General features: G+C 41.5%; 1 protein-coding gene across 1 annotated transcript in view; it reads right to left on the bottom strand.

The window, feature by feature from the left end:
* The window catches only part of CACNA1E (calcium voltage-gated channel subunit alpha1 E), a 427,487-nt gene that overhangs the window by 245,177 nt on the left and 166,008 nt on the right, over window positions 1–16,302 (bottom strand). Inside the window, exon 2 of the mRNA XM_066597440.1 lies at window positions 7,544–7,649. Within this exon, the coding sequence (XP_066453537.1) occupies window positions 7,544–7,649 (106 nt within the window). The remainder of the gene's footprint in view (window positions 1–7,543; window positions 7,650–16,302) is intronic.

Here is a 16,302-nt window from a genome sequence, read left to right as displayed (position 1 = left end):
ACTCTGTGTGACCTTATGTATTCATTAGTTGAAGATAACCACTCATATTTAGGCCCAATGCCTACGGATGGATTATCACTGCGGAAATCATGGCCAGACACCCGCCGTGAATTCCGCAGCAATGTCCATCCATAGGGATGCTGTGGTAAACGATTCTCCCCTGCCCACGAGTGGAAATCAACTGCGATTTTCCGCCCGCGGGGGAGAATCGCAGCATGTTCTATTTTATGTAGAAAAACACACAGAGGGCTTCCATTGCAGTCAATAGAAGCTGTCCGTTCCATGATACTTGCACTGTGCAAGCAGAAGTATAGCTGGATTCCACATAACAACCCAGTGCACTGCGCATGCGCACCAGCTTGCTGGACCAAACACTCACGGCGGATCCGGAGAGGTGAGTATAGGGTCTCTGAGGGGTGCCGGGTCTGATTCCGCTGCGATGGCAGAATCCGACCCGGCCGTCGGCATGAGGCCTAAGAGTTCATTCTACTCTAGGTACTTTTAGATTTCACACACGTATTGGTGAGGTTATAGCTCATCATATGTCAGCCAAATGCTCGTTAGGCCAACAGCTAAGCAATTCTTTCATATCCAAGCTCAGCAGAGGCTTATTTCCCATGAAAACAAGGGAACCTTCGTTCCCCCAAGATAAGCTCTTGTAGGAGAACCCCCATACACATTACACATACACCACCTGAAACACCTATTTTTTTCCATCATCATAGCTGTACAAGGGCTAGTTTTTTTTATCAGAAAATTTGTAATTTTAATAGGACCACATTCTTTTGGATTTACATGTTGTGTTAAAAATGACTTGTTAACTTTATTATATGGGTGAGCAGGATTCTGGGAACTTATGTAATTTTTTAAATTTTTACTACTTTTAATAACAAAATAAAACCTTTATTTAAAAATTAAAAAAAAAATATTTTCTACAGATGGGGCTGTGTGGGCTTTTTAGGAGATGAGTTATAGTTTATATTGGCATAATTTTGCAGTTAATAACAATTTTTGATCACTTTTCACTGAATTTGGGTAAGGGACATGGTGACCAGAAAAAGCACTGCAACTCCCAAGCTCATTCTATACTTTTCGGTGACTAACAATATAAGGGCATGCATGTGCACTACTGTTTGTGAAGTGCTTGTCCGCGTATGTGTATATGTATATATATACACACACACACACACACACACACACACATATATATTATCACAGGCCTCAGTGGTGTACATTGACTAGCTGCAGCCATCACACCTGTATAGTGGCATTGGAGCAGTGATCAGGAGCTGGACAGTATGTATAGCTCATTTTATTCTCTTATACAGTATACTACTCCTCCCCCTCCCCTTATTGATTAAAATTACTCAACCACATGGAATACTGTGCACAGGCCAAAAACCCAATCTTCAACAACTTTCCCATTACATCTATTCCCTATCACATCCTCTCCCTACTCAACCCCATGAAGAGAAGCAATGGACATGGAGATCAGACAAATTTGTACCCTAACTGTAATGGGCTACAGTTGCTGTTGCAACTATGCTCCATGCTCCACCAACCTCCAGACTCCAGACCAGAATATTAGGATGCTTCTTCTAAGCACTCATGACACCTGCTGCCCATGACCAGATGTGACAGTGCTCCTACCACCTGATTGGTGAAGCAGCATATTGAGTTGACTGCTGCTCCCCCAATCAGTGAAAGCGCTGCAGTCTCAGCTTCTAACAGGGAGGAAGAGAAGAAACACATGATTGTGCATCCTGTCAATATCCAGCTCCCTCTCTCTTGGTCTTGTGCATCAGTGAGTCATGTGGCAGATGGACAAATGGTTTGAATCCCCCCATCACCCACCTAAGTGGAAGACTGGAGTGTGGAGCTCAGAGGGGACAAAAAACATTAAAACAAAAACACTGACTGCTCTTGGGCCTCCTTCAACACCTGAATATCCTAGGACTTAGAACCTCCAATGCCTAGTCGGAAATATGGAAGTGCCCGTTCATACTACTGTTACTTCTTATGTTTTTCCTTTTTGTATTCTTTGTGTTTCTGATTCAAACTAATTGAAAAACTTATGAAAGGATATCCAGTGGTTCTTATTCTACTTTTAGAACTCATAAACACAACATGGATTCCGTCCATACTGGAGATTTTCTTTCTTTTGACTAATGTATTTTGTCCTTAGTTTAGGGTCTTGTGCTCACAAGTGTGTTATAACTGCATACACTATCGAAATTGTACATAGCCACAGCATAGTGCCCTTAGACTTTTCACATCCCCCGCTGGCATTGGGGCAAATTTTAATTAAGAGGGTTGTGAATGCGAATGTATACAGTTGCAGGAAAAAGTGAAATGTAAGTGACTTGTGGGTCTTTTACCCTTGAGTTCTTCCTTACCACTTTTAGCATTGACCCTTGTGCTCTAGGAGTGATGTTTCCTCAACTCCTAGAGAAAGTAACAACAGTCCTGAATTTTTTCTGTTTATAGACAATCTGTGTAACCAGGGATTAATTTAAGCCATATTCTTGTAACCATTTTCCATTTCATGTGTCTCTGTAACACATCTCTGAGGTCTTCTCAAAGTTGTTTACAATGAGGTATAGACAACACTAACTATTTTTTCTTGGGAAGAACAGATTACTCAGTAACCAGGCATTGTGTACCTTTATTTAATGGGCACATCACCTGTGAAACCCACACTTCTAATCTCGTCTCCTGAATTGCCACACCTTTTACCAATTAGCCTTTAGAGAAGTCATTGACACAGAAGTTCATTTAACCTTTCTTCTTGCACTCTGGATGGTTACCCAATTTGCTCATTAAAAAATGTGATCAGTACAACTGTTTGTGTGTTACTAGTTTAGTTGGATTGTATCTGTATATAATTGTGACTTAGATAACAATCAGATCACATTTTACTAGTATCAGTGCAGAAACTCAGGTGATTCTAGGAAGTTCACTTTCTTTTTCTTGAAACTGTGCATGGATGTTGACTGCACCCATGTGAAAACATATAAGAAATGTTCTATAATTCTTCCGATTAATTCATATTTCATAATAACCTCACCATGATGAAGCTTATTAGCATATTTGTTGTTTTAAAAGCAGTAAATCTTTTTATTTCTTAATATACATGTCGAGTCTTCAGGATAAGAATTAAATAGGAGACAGCAAAAAAGAAGGAGCTTGCAGAACTGTCAAGGAAGATATCATAAGATGTGGAAATTTATGGACGTTTCATCAGCCAATTACATAGATGACCAAGAGAAATATGATTGAATGGGAGACAGGGAATCAATTACTTTTTTTTATGAAAACTCCATTACAATGCATGGGGCCTGGGCCAAACGATTCATAGTCAATGATTCACTTTCAATAAGACAAAAATGTTTGTATGTATTGATCTGCTGTACAGTACGTCCTTGTTTGTGCCCTTTAAAAGTTGTCTTAGCCTTACTTGTAGAAGCCATATGTAAACGCTATTCCATTGTTGGGTGTTCACCTTTTAGAAATTAAAGTTTCTAACGCTACAATTATAGGAGTATTCTGGTTTCAGTAAAGGCCCATTTACATGGAGCAATGATTGCTTCAAATGAAAAAAAAACGCTAAAACGATCGTTTTAGCAATAATCGTTGAGTCTAAATGTGCGCCCATCGTGCACGTTTCGTGCACTGCTAACTGATCGTTAAATTCAGTCCAACCTAAAAATCGTCATTCAGCCTTATCAGCAGTTCTCGACGGGGAGTGCTGATAGCATTGTTTCCCATTAGAGAACAAAGGGACTGAAAGCAGATAAGAGCCCTCGGGCTGTTAACTGCTTTCAGCTAAAGGCTTCATTTGCATGCTAAATAAATATTAAGTAGCTGATTAGCTACTTAAAAGTTTATGCAAAATGATCGCTCAAAGCTGTCACTGAAACTGTCGTTTGAGCGATCATCGCCCTTGTAAATGGGCCTTAAATAAAACGAATGCTTTGTATAATGGAAAGCTATGCAAATTTCTAATATACAGGTTTATTCAAAAAGGTGGGACAGATTTGGGGATTTAGGTAAAAACAAACTACAAAAGACAGGGACACAATCCACACATCACTGAAAAGAGGAAGGTTCAAAGTTTTTTTTATACCATACCAGTAAGTTCAATTTTCTTAGACACTGCAGCGCCATTTCTTATAGTTTGTTTTAAATTAAATCCTCAAATCTGCTTCTTCTTCTTTCTGAATAACCCTGTACTTTATCTATGGATTATTTACGCTGTTCGCAGTCATCCAGAGGATAAAAGTCTGTACTGGTCATGCGATGATCACACAGATACATTTGTTACATTCAGAAATAGATGGATGTCAGTCCAGCATTCGATAAAATCATGGCTTTATTTCAGTTGAGAAAAATCCAATCAGGAAAGACAAACAGACGCAACTTCTGATTTGAAGCTCGAAACGCATCAGAAGTCACATTTGTTTGTCTCCCCTGATTTGATTTCATTCAACTGAAATTAAGCCGTGATTTTATTGGATGCTGGATTCCTTTCCTTTCGTTTGTGCCTGCCTGATTCTAATGATGTCTGTGTATCTTTGAAGGTGAGCTGATGTCTACTGTTTGTTCATTACATTCATGGTACAGTTAATAGAGATGAGCGAGCCTACTCTGTAAGACAGTTACTCCAGCGAGCATCGCTCTTCTCGAGTAACTGCTTAGTAGAGTTGAGCGAGAGAGAGAGAAAAAAAAAAAGCTCGGTACCCGGCGTCCCACATACAAAAATGCTCGAGTCTCCCATTGTAGTCAATGGGGTTCATTACTCGAGTAGAGCATTCGAATTTTACGAAAGCTCGACTCGAATAACGCGGGCCCGAGCATTTGGGTTCTCGCTCATCTCTACTGCTTAGTGATCCGAGTAAGCTCGGGTGGGCTGCGGGGGGGGGGGGGGGGGGGGGATCGGAGGAAAGAGAGAGAGATCTCTCTCACTCTTCCTCCTGTTCCGCTCCCCCCACCCCCGCAGCCCACCCGAGCTTGCTCAGATCACTAAGCAGTTACTCGAGAAGAGTGATGCTCACTCGAGTAACTATTAGAGATGAGCGAACGTACTCGTCCGAGCTTGATATTCGTGCGAATATTAGGGTGTTCGGGATGCTTGTTACTCGTAACGAGCACCACACGGTGTTCGGGTTACTTTCACTTTCCTCTGTGAGACGTTAGCGCGCTTTTCTGGCCAATTGAAAGACAGGGAAGGCATTACAACTTCCCCCTGCAACGTTTAAGCCCTATACCACCCCCCTGCTGTGAGTGGCTGGGGAGATAAGGTGTCACCCGAGTATTGAAATCTGCCCTTCCCGCGGCTCGCTACGGATGTATTCTGACATTAGTTCAGGGAAAGTGGTATCGTGTTGGAGCTGCTATAGGGAGAGTATTAGGTGTATTGTAGGCTTCAAGAACCCCAACGGTCCTTCTAAAGGCCATAAATCGTCTCTATATGCGCTCAGTGGGGCTGGCGGCAGCAGCGCCGACCCCATTGAGAACATATAGAAGACAAATCCTTCTTTTCTGCCACAGCTGTAACAGCTGTGGCAGAGAAGAACGATGTTTGCCCATTGAATTCAATGGAACTAGCAATACAGCAGGTTCCACTGAATGCAATGGGCTGCCGGCGATCGCAGGATGAATGGTCGGGAAGGGGTTAAATATATAACCCCTTCCCTGCAATTCATCCAGAAATGTGATACACTAAAAATATATACCGGCGTATAAGGCGACGGGGCGTATAAGACGACCCCCCAACTGTCACCTTATACGCCGGCAATACAGTGGAGCAAAGAATAAAAAGCATTACTTACTTCTTCAGACGATCTGCGCCGCTCCTGTAGACTGTCACTCCTTCCTGGTGTTCTGCGCTGCTCCTGCAGGCTGTCGCTCCCTCCTGGCTCCTGGCAGAGCATTGCTTTCTCTACGAAAGGCTTTAAATCCACGCCTCCAGAAACACACGTGCCTTCAGCCAATCACAGCCAATGACAGTGATGTCATTGAATTGCTGTGATTGGCTGTGTTTCTGGAGGCGGGGATTTCAAGCCTTTCATAGAGAAAGCTTTAGTCCGTGGACCAGGAAGGAGTGACAGTCTGCAGGAGCGGCGCAGATCGTCTGAAGAAGTAAGTAATGCTTTTTATTCTTTGCTCCACTGTATTGCCGGCGTATAAGGTGACAGTTGGGGGGTCGTCTTATACGCCCCATCGCCTTATACGCCGGTATATATTTTTAGTGTATCACATTTCTGGATGAATTGCAGGGAAGGGGTTATATATTTAACCCCTTCCCGACCATTCATCCTGCGATCGCCGGCAGCCCATTGCATTCAGTGGAACCTGCTGTATTGCTGGTTCCATTGAATTCAATGGGCTAACATCGTTCTTCTCTGCCACAGCTGTTACAGCTGTGCCAGAGGAGAACGATCTTTACGCTGACAGTGCGGGGGGGGGGGGGGGCCCACTCTTGCCGCTATTGTGGCTTAATAGTGGGACCTGTGAACTTGAGATGCAGCCCAACATGTAGCCCCTCGCCTGCCCTATCCGTTGCTGTGTCGTTCCCATCACTTTCTTGAATTGCCCAGATTTTCACACATGAAAACCTTAGCGAGCATCGGCAAAATACAAAAATGCTCCGGTCGCCCATTGACTTCAATGGGGTTCGTTACTCGAAACGAACCCTCGAGCATTGCGAAAATTTCGTGCCGAGTAACGAGCACCCGAGCATTTTGGTGTTCGCTCATCTCTAGTAAGTATCTTACCAAGTAGGCTCGCTCATCTCTAACAGTTAACAGATCATTGTCTTGTAGCGAGGCCTATGCCGGTGTGACTATCACATGGCCAGGAACATTTTTATTGCTGGATGGAAGCAATGAAGGTTCCCATTCAATGAGTGCAAGTAGAAATCCAAACATACTTGACGCTTTTCATAAATTCCACAGAGTTGTATGAAGAAAGGCACATATACAGGGGTAGGCAAAAATATGAAAACACCATATGAAATGCATGCCTTAAATTGCATGGGGTTATAAATCATATTTCAATAAGACATGTAGACACCAATTATAAGTGGAGGTAATATAACACAGATGCTGTCCACCCCTGTATATGTGACCACATCAAAGTTCAGTCTGACATTGGACACAACCACCTCATTTAGCGCACCTCATAAAATAAGGGGCAGGGATTGGACATTGGACACAACCACCTCACCTAGCTCACCTCGTGGAATAAGGGGCAGGGATCGGACTTTTATGGCATATTTGTGGTGGAGATTTTTAGGCTTTGCATGCTCAGAAGTAAGAAAATGTGATAAATCAAAAAGTAGGATAACTTACTCAAAGACCAAGTATAACTATGGATTTCTTGGATATACGAAGATGGATCATTGTATGGCACTGCGCTCATAAGTTTTTATGGGTTGTACAACTTTAAGCAAAACTTTTACATTATTTTTGGGTACAGTGTATTACAGAATAAACAGCAAAACATGTACATAAAGAGTTAATGACTCATTATAATAACTTACCAATCTACGAGACATTGGTGTCTTATCGTCTCCAGGAAGATGTTGCTCCAGTGCAAGGACTATGCAGTTTGCGATGATTGTGGCGAGGATCATATATTCAAATGGAGTAAAACAGTAGTTAAGGAAAATATAAAATACACAAATACGGTGTGCTAGAACTGCAGAGATTGTGTACCTTTACAGGAAATGTGCCAACAGAAAATAAATGACCCATTTAAATTGCGTCTTTGATAAACATATATATTTGTTTAATCTCCCATGTCATGATCAATACTTAAATCCTGAAATCCTGCAGTTTTTACTGTGACAATGCTGCCTGCTCCTCCAAGTCCAGGTTAACTGCTATTAATGAGCTTACCTGAGCAAAGTTCATCAAAAAGTTAGAAATGGGAGAAGCCCTTTAATTTAGCCCTTTGTCTCTGATTCCCCAACAATTCTGAATGTTCTTATTATACGTCACATTCACATTCCCTCCACCCTCATCATGTCCGAAGTTCAGTTATGTCTACACAAAACATTTAAGGCAGATCATCCTTTATGCCTAAAATATTTAATCCATAAATTCGGGGGGCAGCGGGGGAAGCGGGGGGGAGAGTGAGAGAGATCTCTCTCTCCCCACCTGCTCACCCCCCGCAATTTCCTGCTCACCCCTGGGGCCCCCCCTCCGAATTTTTTCGGACAAGTATGCAGTTACTCGAAAAGAGCGATGCTCGCTTGAATAATTGCCTTAACTGAGCGTGCTCGCTCATCTCTACTTACTCTAATAACCATTTTCGGACTATTGCCACTCTGTCAGCTGCACATCATTGTCTAAAATGTCAAGGCACACCTCCATGTTCATGGTTTTTGCCACTACAACTAATGGACCAAGACCATGCCAGCTAAAACATTCCCAGACCGTAACGGAATCATTGCCGTACTTAACTGTTGATACAACACACTATAGCAAAAGGTGTTCCCCAGGCATCAGCCATACCCAGGTACGGCGCTATGATTTGAAGATGGAGTAGCATGATTTGTCAATGTATAGAACGTTCTTCCATTGCTCAATTGTCCAATGACAATGCTCCTTGCACCATTGTAGACTGGCCAATGCATTGCACTTTGTGATGGATGACTAGTGTGCAGCGCCATAACCTGTATATCCAATAGTGTGAAGTTCCCATCACAAACTATGTCTGACATCTCCAACGGTCTGTATCCTATGTAGCATGGTTTAGGAAATGTGACATGCTAATAAGACTTAAACGATTCTACTGATAGGGGTGTCCAAATACTTCTGGTAGGGTAGTGTACTTCTTTCCCTCATCCAATAAAATTTCTTAACATATCAAAAAGCAAAAACAGAATTTTTGTAAATTTAATTAAATACATTAAAATGATTTTGACTATTTTTAGACTATAAGTTAGTTTTCTTGGTATTCACATTGAACTACTAGACACTTGTGAGTAACGATTTGCTCCGTACTTAGTTTCCTTTAATTGACTACTTGACAATTATTTTTTTTAATGATGTATTGTTTAACAAAGACCAGCCGGAGTTACATTTCTACCCAAGTATTTGTTGTTTTTAGGAAATGTGTGAAATGGTAGGTTAGTGAGGTGTCCCTGCCGTTCTATTTTAGTTAAATAGCACTACACACCATGGAGGTGTATAAAGAGGTCCTGATGTGTCTCTGCAGGTCTCCTCCTTCAACCTAAAGCTTGACGGAAGCAGACACAATGTCACTAACATCAAAGCAAGAAGGTAACATGAGGTAGATTCCTACTAGCAGAAGACCCAAAAAAGCTCCCTGACTATAAGTGGTAGTAATTATCTTCCTGCTTTTGTCAAAGTTCTCGCACAGTAATTAGATATTCTCCATTAAACACTGTAACAAAGTAGTCTTCAGTGTACCGTAGGTCTATTTGGTCATTGCTAATTTAGTTGTACGCTCGCAACAGGTAAAGAGTAATGCTGTAATAAATGTCAAGCAGTAACCACGATAAGAAACATTATGGCCATGTTCAGACAGGGTTTTTGCCATCAGTAAATGTGTAGCAGAAGCAGGGTTTTAAAGAAAAATGTAGAGTAGACTAACAAAACATATTCCAAAAATGCTTAGAATTGCCTATTCTGTACATTAAAACCATGTAATGATGATAATGTAAGGGGCTCAAATGATTTCCTTGAATTGTATAACCTCTATTGGCTGTCATACATTACTGCATTTGGTGTATTTCTCTCTGGAGTATTGCATACTGCTTCCCATTGATTGTAGAGATCAGGTGGGATGTCTGGAGGACTGGGGATTATAGAGAGGTGCATGGGCTCAGTGTGTTCAGGCAAGATCTGTAGGAGCTGGACACCGGGTCGGACAGTGATACGAGTAGTACTCAGAGTAAGCAGTCAGCTGAGGGAGCGTATGTGAATTGCACCCTGGATATTTTGTGCTTACTAGAGGGGGCAGTGGTATGAGAAAGGAGGGGACCTGTAATTGAGAAATATGGCCCTATAATGCTTCAGAAATAGAGACTGCTATGGAGAATCCACTTCATCCTACAGCATTGGGGTACCTAGAGACTGCTATGGAGAGTCCACTTCATCCTACAGCTCTGTGCATTGGGGTACCCCCAACAGACATCAAAAAATGCTTCACCTATGTTATGGTACCAAACACATTGGAGATATCCAAGTGGGATGGGCTCTCAGAGAAAAAAAACAGCGTGCACACACGGATAGTCACCTAAGCGTAGGCCTACCCGTTAAAAATATATGATCTGAAGCCAATGCCAGTGGAATACATATTAATCCACCAGTTGCATACAAGATATTAGACAACATTTTCATCACTCTTGGACTGTGTACAGGCGACCGCCACTACTGGGTTGAAATGTTAGGTGGGACTACCACGTGTTTTATAACTGAAGTGTATTGCTGATTTGTGTCATTTATAAAGGATTGCTATAATATTCTGTGCACATTAGATTGTGCGCATCTTTAGAGTTAGTAAAGTTATCCAACATTTCTGTAATAACTTCATATTCTCCAAGTCTGGTTTCTGTGCCTCCTGCCCCTACTGCAATAATTATTCTTTAATATTCATGCCATAAACAATCATTGAAAACTTATAATTCATAAAACCTTAACAACCCGCATGTGACTCATAAAAGCAAAACATTAATGCAGAATTAATGCTGAACATCAGCCATCTTTGTGATGAATCGGATATGAAAAAGATAATATTGTGAAACCTTTACGGGATATGTATCTTTTATTAAAGTAAGGGAAATTCTAGGCAATGTGTGAAGGGTATTTCTATGGGTGCAAAAGAGGATACAACTCCTCCTCAATGGGAAATGGAATGCAATGTACCATGCAAGCTTCTCGAAACTCCCCTCTGTAACTTTCATAGAATTAGGAACAACTGTCGGGTGCATTAGTGCCCATAGCCACACCATGGACTATTTCTCCTGTGCATGAAGATATGAAAGTTATGATACTGAAAGGCCATTTCAAGTCACAAAGTCATAGAAGAATTTGAGAATATAAATTCATAACAACTTTTGACACTTTTAATAGAGGGTTAAATTCTTCATGAGGATTTATGCGTGAATGGGAAGTATGAGAAATCTATAGCACAGATAACAGGTGAACCCCCCAACACTAATTCAGGGACCATAAAGTCTTTACTCCCTTGTGCAAATTGTTCATACCCATGTATGTGCCTTGTCATAAGTATCTGTGTATATATATGCTTGCCTCTGCAGATCTATTTCCTTTTGCTTTGATCAAGGACTCGGAGTAAGTCCTATAGCTTGCATTAACATCATGTATTTTTGTTAGCCATTAAAAGGTATCATATCTTCAAGATTACTTGGTTTCTCTTGCTGGGAACCATCACATTTTATGTAGGAGTGATAGTCATTCAGTGAATGGAGGCATAGTGTTCTGAAGGTGATTGGCTCTGCTAAAAACCAAACGGCTGTTAGCCCATGTAAACAGGCAGTCAAACATAGCTCTGGCAAGTTAGTGATTTGTCAACCGTCTGTGGCGGCTTGTGCAGAGGATGACCATTGCCCAAATCCACTGTTTCCAGTGATTATTAGGGTGATTGCATTTAATATGACTCTAGTGCAAAAAATAGAAACTATATGACCAGGGGCGTAACTATAGAGGATGCAGGGGATGCAGTTGCACCCGGGCCCAGGAGCCTTAGGGGGCCCATAAGGCCTCTCTTCTCCATATAGATAACCCAGTACTATGAGTAAAGCATTATAGTTGGGGGCACTGTTTCAAGTTTTGCATCAGGGCCCGGGAGCTTCAAGTTACGCCTCTGTATCTGACTTCTGCAGTGGTAGCTAGAGCTACGAAAAAGCAAATGAATCGGAATAGTAACATAATGGCATATATTACCAATTACACACAAAGCCATGATGAAATGTTTGTAGCAACAAGTACTACGAGAAATGTACATGAAACCTGCTCTTGCTGCCGCAACCTCAACACTCAAATATTGAATTACTGCTAGTTTTTTTCTTTTGCAAGTAGACTATAACATACTGTACGGATGCAGCAAACACTATCTTGACATTTAAGGTTTTATGATAACAACTACAATGTGCTACATTGCTGTAAATCAACTTGTCACGATGCGCTAGCCATGCTAACAATTGCTACATCTGTAGGACGTGGTAAAGCAGTGCTTCGTGGTCCCTCCAGCTAAAATGTACTGAGAGCATTTATTCAATTTGGTTGTTATTGATTAAGCCATGGCTAGTTTGTAGCATCACTGCTCTCTCTTAATCTTATTGGACAGCACAGTAACTTCATCGCCAGAAACAATTTAACACATCTGGTTTAGCTAGGATTATCACTCCTGTAAACTCACATACAGTATGAAGGGATGGAAAGGAGAACTTTGTAAATTCTGCATGACTTGAAGTAGCAAACTGAGCATCAAAGACGCCCAGTCACCTCTCCTGATTGGTCTGTTTTAGTAAATAATTGTATTTGCCTTACTATAATATAATTCTGGAGCATCTTTCCATGTCATAGAAATGTATGAAGAAATTGACAACTGGGCGTTACCTATTAGGGAGTGTCCCTATGTACCCAAAGAAACAGGACTCTTCTTCTGGTGGTGGGATATTACTAGTACAGGCTTCTGTTGGTAGGGGAATGTCTGCGGAACCCTTCTGAGGCGATATGCCAGCCGACGTTGTTGGGGAAGGTTGTGTTCGACTTCGGGGATTTTTTTTTTTCAACAAGTTGTTCAGTTTTTCGCCAATTTTGTAATCACTGATTAATACAAACGCTGTATGAACAGTGTTCATTTGTTTCTTTGATGTGAGAAGGTTAGTGCACTTAAAATAAAAACTTTGGTTGAAAAGTTTGTGGCACGATGTACAAAGAAAATGTCGCAAATTGTGGTAAACAGGAGATTGGTTCTTCCCTCGTGACAACGCATCTGCTCACACAGCTCTGAGTGTTAAGAAATTTTTGACAAAAAATGGCATGCCACCCTTGCCGGTGTCACCCAATCTCGCTCCGCGCGACTTTTTTTATAAAAAATTTCTTGGGTTAAAAGAGACCTCAAAGAAAAACGCTTTGCTGATGTTGAAGAGGTGAAAGAAAAAACGGCACAAGTACTAAAAGATATCGATAACAATGAGTTTAAAAAATGCTTTGAGCAGTAGAAAAACTTTTGGATAAATATGTTGCTTCAAAAGTTTCAAAATATAGCTTATTTTTAATAAATGAATTCCTGTGTCTTTAGGGTGTCCCTTGTATACTATCCTATTAGTGCTAACAGTATAAGGGCATTTTAGACATGTGGTAGATCCATAATGCCTCTGAAAAAACAAAAACCCTTCAGACAAGTCTAGTCAAAAGCAAAAGAAGTAAAATTACTGCAAGCGAATGAGACAAGTGAACAATGTGACCAACAACTTAAGAATGAGCAGGAAAAGCCAGGACATCAATGGCTGCAGAGACCACGGAATAGCATGAGGTGTGAATTCAAAAAGAGATGGGGGGGAAGAGCCAGGACATCAAGGGCGTCAGAGACCTTGGAAAAGCACAATGTCTGACTTCAAGTATTGCAGTAAAGAGCCAGGACATCAAGGGTTGCAGAGACCCCTGAACAGCATAAGGTTTGCATTGAAAAAGAGAAAGAGCCAGTGCATCAAGGATGGCAAAACTACCCAGGCAATGCTTTGCATGAAAAAAAGGGCTGGGAAATATAAATTGCTTTGGCTACAGTGAAATTTTTCACAATTTGATGTGAAAGCTGTATGGATTCTGCATCAAATCTGCATCAAATTTGTACCAGTAAAGTGTCCCATTTATTTAAATGGAAATTTGTGCCATAGCCTACACAGTGTGGATTCCAAATCATATCACTTCTTGATGGAAATTCTGTGGTGTAGCAATGCTGAATCCATTTTGGGAAATCGGCATGTAGACTTTCAGATTGAAAGGCCTAAATCTCCATTAGGATCTATAGTCATAGAAGCACATAGCGGCTCAGCTGTGGATTTCTGCCATGGTTTATGATATGGACTTTGCGTGGAAAAATTCAATGTGGTTTTCACCCATGTGTTTTGGGTAGAACTTTGCTAAATCCTGAACCAAGCTCTTAGCAAAGTTTGACCTGAAACAGGTTTCTACTGGTGTGGTTTCACTCAATACTAGTCCCAAGCCACCATCTAATGCAATATCATTTGAAATCATTATTCTCCTAAGGCAACAGTGGACCCACTGGCCTGCATGACTCCTGTGACGCAGCACAGGTTGCACATATAGTATATCCAGCTCTAGTCCAATTAATAGGGTTGAGCTTAAATACCAAAACACAGTAAATGTAAAAGACTAGTTCTACTTCTACAATTTCTTTAACCTTATGACTACATTACATTGACAAAACAAGGATTGCTACTCAGTCATTTTCTCATTGGCTGGGATCCCATTCATGTAGCTGAAAAAATATCCACATACAGTGGCCAAAGACCAGTAATACTCCCGAAAATTGTGGACCATTCACCATTACATGTGGAAGTGGCTTCAGATTCCATACCATAACCTACCATACCTTCTAAAGTAAGAAAATATGTACAATACTATATATCTCTGAATGTTTAAAGATTTCCCAGGCAAAATATATTGATGAACTATCCTCAGGATATGTCATCAGTAGTTAACCCTTTCCAATCCTCTGTCTGACGTCTGAAGACATTCTGATTGTAGCCTGTACAGCTCCAATGTCGGACGCCATCTGGCAGGGTATTCTTACTGTATATTACTGGCTGCTCTGTTGTCGGGGGCCTCTCCAGCATGTCCTATACCACAGTACTGGCTCTAGCCAGCAGATGGCACCATTGTATAGTGGCAAAAAGAGAAAGCCTCCTAGGAAGCCCTGAATCTAAAATTGGATTGCAAAGGGTTGAATCACCTGGGATCTGCTGCTTGAGATGCATAGCCTGCTGTCAGTTTAGCAGGGCCAGACATGGTCAGCGGGGACAGAAATGGAAGTGCCATAGCGGCCTTTACTCCCATTGAAATCAATCGGAGCTGAAGCTGCAACTACAATTTCTGCTTCTGAACTCTGTGTTGGAGGTGGAAGTGCTGGAAGTGTAATAGTCATTTTAGCTCCTATTGACTTCAATGGGAGTGAAGCCCACTATGACACTTTTGCCCCTGTCCCCAAGGACGATGTCTGGCGCCATGGACCCTGAGCTGCAAGTCCCGGGTAATTAACTATTGATGACCTATCCTGAGTATGTCAAATATTTTTGCTCAGAAAACCCCTTTAAGTGTCTCCCCAAGGTAGAGCATTTTGGCATTTCTAGTTCTGCTTGGAGGTGGAATGATATTTGTTGAACAGATGAAAGAGAATAAACTTTGAAAACATAATTGATAAATTGAATAGATAAAATATCAAAGGCCAAATCATCCAAATGCTAATCCCGACTCATTGTGAGGCTTAGCACTTTCTCTGGGTAAGAAATACTGACTCACCAGGTGGTGTCAAGGGCTGACATTTCTCATGCTAATTAGAAGCTGCACAGATCCATTTTATAATTAAGTGATAAGCAGCAAAGGGAGCATGTGATAGAGTGTAATTGTGAAATATATGTCACAGATAGAGATGCGGGAAGATGACCTGAATGTAAGGGAACAGATGCAGACCTCAAGCAATTTTAGGTCAAGTCACATGCTTGTAGTCAACTGAAAAGAACGCATACGAGAGCAGATTAACTTCTTACAAAGTGAAGGCCAGTGGTCTGCAATCCATAGCTATCGAGATGAAACTACGGCTACCTGTATATCCTGACAGTTCTTTGGACCACTAATATGGCCAGTAGGAGTCCATTGAGTCACACAATGTTTGACACTGATGTACGTATCGATCAGCTATTGTGTCCATGTGAACAGTGAAGGGGAAACTTGCAGGAGAGCCACAGCCCTATATTTTGCCGATCCAAGAGGCCAAACGCCATAGAACAAAAAACGATCGGTATTCCAGTTGGAAGCATTTATCACCTATCTACTGGATTGCTGCCAGATCAGTGGTGGGGCAACGGCTTGTGTCAGTTTCTATCATTGTCATGGCCTTTGAATGGATCGGCAAAGTACATGCTCAGCTTCTTTGAGACTTCTCTTAGCCATGGTCTTATGGCTGGCGAGAATGTGTAAAATGCAGGGTGGTGGTGTTAATATGGTGTGACAGTGACAGAATGGAGGTGGAGGCAACACACATTTTTGCTAAACGGACTAT

This window comes from Eleutherodactylus coqui, chromosome 3 (assembly GCF_035609145.1).
Source record: "Eleutherodactylus coqui strain aEleCoq1 chromosome 3, aEleCoq1.hap1, whole genome shotgun sequence".
Taxonomy (NCBI): domain Eukaryota; kingdom Metazoa; phylum Chordata; class Amphibia; order Anura; family Eleutherodactylidae; genus Eleutherodactylus; species Eleutherodactylus coqui.
The sequence above is the reverse complement of the archived record's forward strand: the minus strand, read 5'-3'. Positions and strand labels throughout refer to the sequence as shown.